The 2,354-nt window shown below is 42.1% G+C and overlaps 1 protein-coding gene across 1 annotated transcript in view; it reads left to right on the top strand.

The window, feature by feature from the left end:
• The window catches only part of NOX3 (NADPH oxidase 3), a 54,638-nt gene that overhangs the window by 20,657 nt on the left and 31,627 nt on the right, over positions 1-2,354 (top strand). The window contains exon 8 of the mRNA XM_011362729.2: positions 1,720-1,812. Coding sequence (XP_011361031.1) covers positions 1,720-1,812 — 93 coding nt within the window. The remainder of the gene's footprint in view (positions 1-1,719; positions 1,813-2,354) is intronic.

Here is a 2,354-nt window from a genome sequence, read left to right as displayed (position 1 = left end):
CCCATCCTTCGAGCCTAGCCCTTCCTGTCTTTTCCCTTGCTCTGCTCACCATCACCACCTCACCCTCAGCAGAGGTGGACAAAGGTGTTCTTCCTTCTGCTGTTCTGAACACATCGCTGAAACCCCACTGAGATAGAAAACAATAGGTGGATCAAATTGCTTTGTGTTGCCTGCGTGAATCAAGCCTTCATCAGGTGAACAAGAGGCTCCCAGGGAAAAAGCAGAGAAGGCCGATGTGGGTGAGAAGAGGTACCACTGAGAAATAAACAAAAGAGAAATCAGAACAAGAAATATAATAGAAGGAAAAATCATACAGGAGGCTTGTGACCTGTCAACAGAAAAGACAGCAGGACAGCCTGGGAGGGAGTTAGACGCGTGGAAGCTGGTGAGTCCACCGGTGAGGACTTTGTGACTGTCTCAGTTCAAAAGAATGAGGTGTCCTCCTGCTCCCAAGATTGTAAGTGCACGAGGGGTAGGGTTGTGGTGAATTCAGAATACCAGGGAGGGAATTTAGGAAAATTATCAAAAGGGTTGTGTTCTGGTCCTGGCTCTCTGTGTTCTAGCTCTGTCTCTCATACCCATTCCTAGAACATCTGCTTTTTAATTCCATAAATGCGAAATTAGACTAGATTTCTGAGAACCCTTCACATCCTGAAATTCAATGAATCAGTAAGTCTCTGACGTTTTGTAAAACAAGTGTCAGCACCAACGTCAGTGCTGGACGAGACGAAGTGTGATTACGTGGTAAATGCATACGGGAGGTACCGGGGTCCTGGAAAAAGCACAGCCTGCATGGTCAGGCACGTTCCCGTCTTGACTGTGCGTCTTTTGGCTTTTGTGACTCTGGACAATTTGATCTTGCTGAGCCTTAGTTTCCTCTTCTTTAAAATAGAAAGACTACCATATGCCTCATAGGGGTGTTTGGTATGAGACCTAGTATAAATCTTCAAAGTTTTTGTTTCCATCCCTTTACTTTTAGGGGAAGAAGACACTTTCTGTGGCACCCAACACCCGATATAGGAGTAGCCTGCTGGTAAACGGGTCATCCACAATGCAGATTATATTCAGAAGAGATTAGCGTAGGATGGGCTTCAGTAAGAATAGAAATGTTCACTGTCACAATGCTCCAGACAATTGTTGAGGCTTTTGCTGTGATTCTGTAAACCGAGATTTAAAATGCTGATAAACTAACTTTATATTTTATTCTGGATGACATTGGTTGCATGTGCGAATGTGAGTGTGGGTGTAGATGTTTCTTCAGGCAGACCCCCAAGTTGTGACGCATTGTTGGCCCCCGAAAACTACTAACCAAAATGTTTCTATTTAATTTTCCATATCCTACGTTGACTCAGTAACGTAGCTTTCTAAGCCTTGACTTTGGCTGAGTTCGAGAGCATTTATGACCCTATCAAATGTAACATAAACATTAATCTGCTTTCTTATTTCTTTGCAAATTCAATTATTTCTAATTACATAAAGGCATCATTGATCAAGTCAGCATAAAAACCAATACGGAAGAGTTTAATCTCTTAAATAAGCTCGTAGACATCAAGAAATAATTACATGTTATAGCATTTAATACAAGGAGACATCTTTGTTGTGGATAAGTGGCCCAGAATTAAAGAGAAATGTCTAAACCCCATCATGTTATATGTTGATTTGGTTCAGACTGAAAATATTTAGATTCTGTTTTTGTTTTCTCTTCCTCTCTCTTTGCAGGCTTGGAAATGGGTTTTAGGCCCTGTGGTCTTGTATGCATGTGAAAGGGTGATTAGGTTCTGGCGATTTCAACAAGAAGTCGTCATTACCAAGGTATGCATGTAGTTTTATATCGGAATAAAAGCCTGAGTGTAGGTGAAAATTTTTTATTAGCCCAAGTTTTTAATTTGCCATTTTTATTGCAGATCTGTCTGTAATTTAGAGGCTTATCTTCTGTTCTAATAATTGCTTGCATCCTGAGCATCTTTTAGTGTGACTAATTTTACTGAAGGCAGGGATTGGGGCTCCAGACCAGTCCACAGAATTCTGATAAAGATTATGGTGCAGCACGCGAGTCATCTGTATTTCTCTCTATTTCAGTTTCTCTCCAGGGGAAAACAGGCAGGGGGATCAAGTATGCTTTACATCAGTCATAGCAACTTAGGGCATAATCGCTTCCTTCGCCACATAAAGACACGGATTCTGCAAACACGCAAATAATATGCATGCCTTTTCCAGCCCATACACGCATCTCCCCAGAATTACTGAACAGAAGATGGGGAAACAGTCACCCTCAGGTTCAGAGCGAGAGGGGGGTACTGTGGGGTTCAAAATAGAGATGAAGGACATACCAGGAGTTCCACCCTAGCAAATCA

The sequence above is a fragment of the Pteropus vampyrus genome, unplaced genomic scaffold (genome assembly GCF_000151845.1).
Source record: "Pteropus vampyrus isolate Shadow unplaced genomic scaffold, Pvam_2.0 Scaffold78, whole genome shotgun sequence".
Lineage (NCBI taxonomy): Eukaryota > Metazoa > Chordata > Mammalia > Chiroptera > Pteropodidae > Pteropus > Pteropus vampyrus.
Note: the sequence above shows the minus strand (reverse complement) of the source record. Positions and strands in the feature narration are given on the sequence as shown.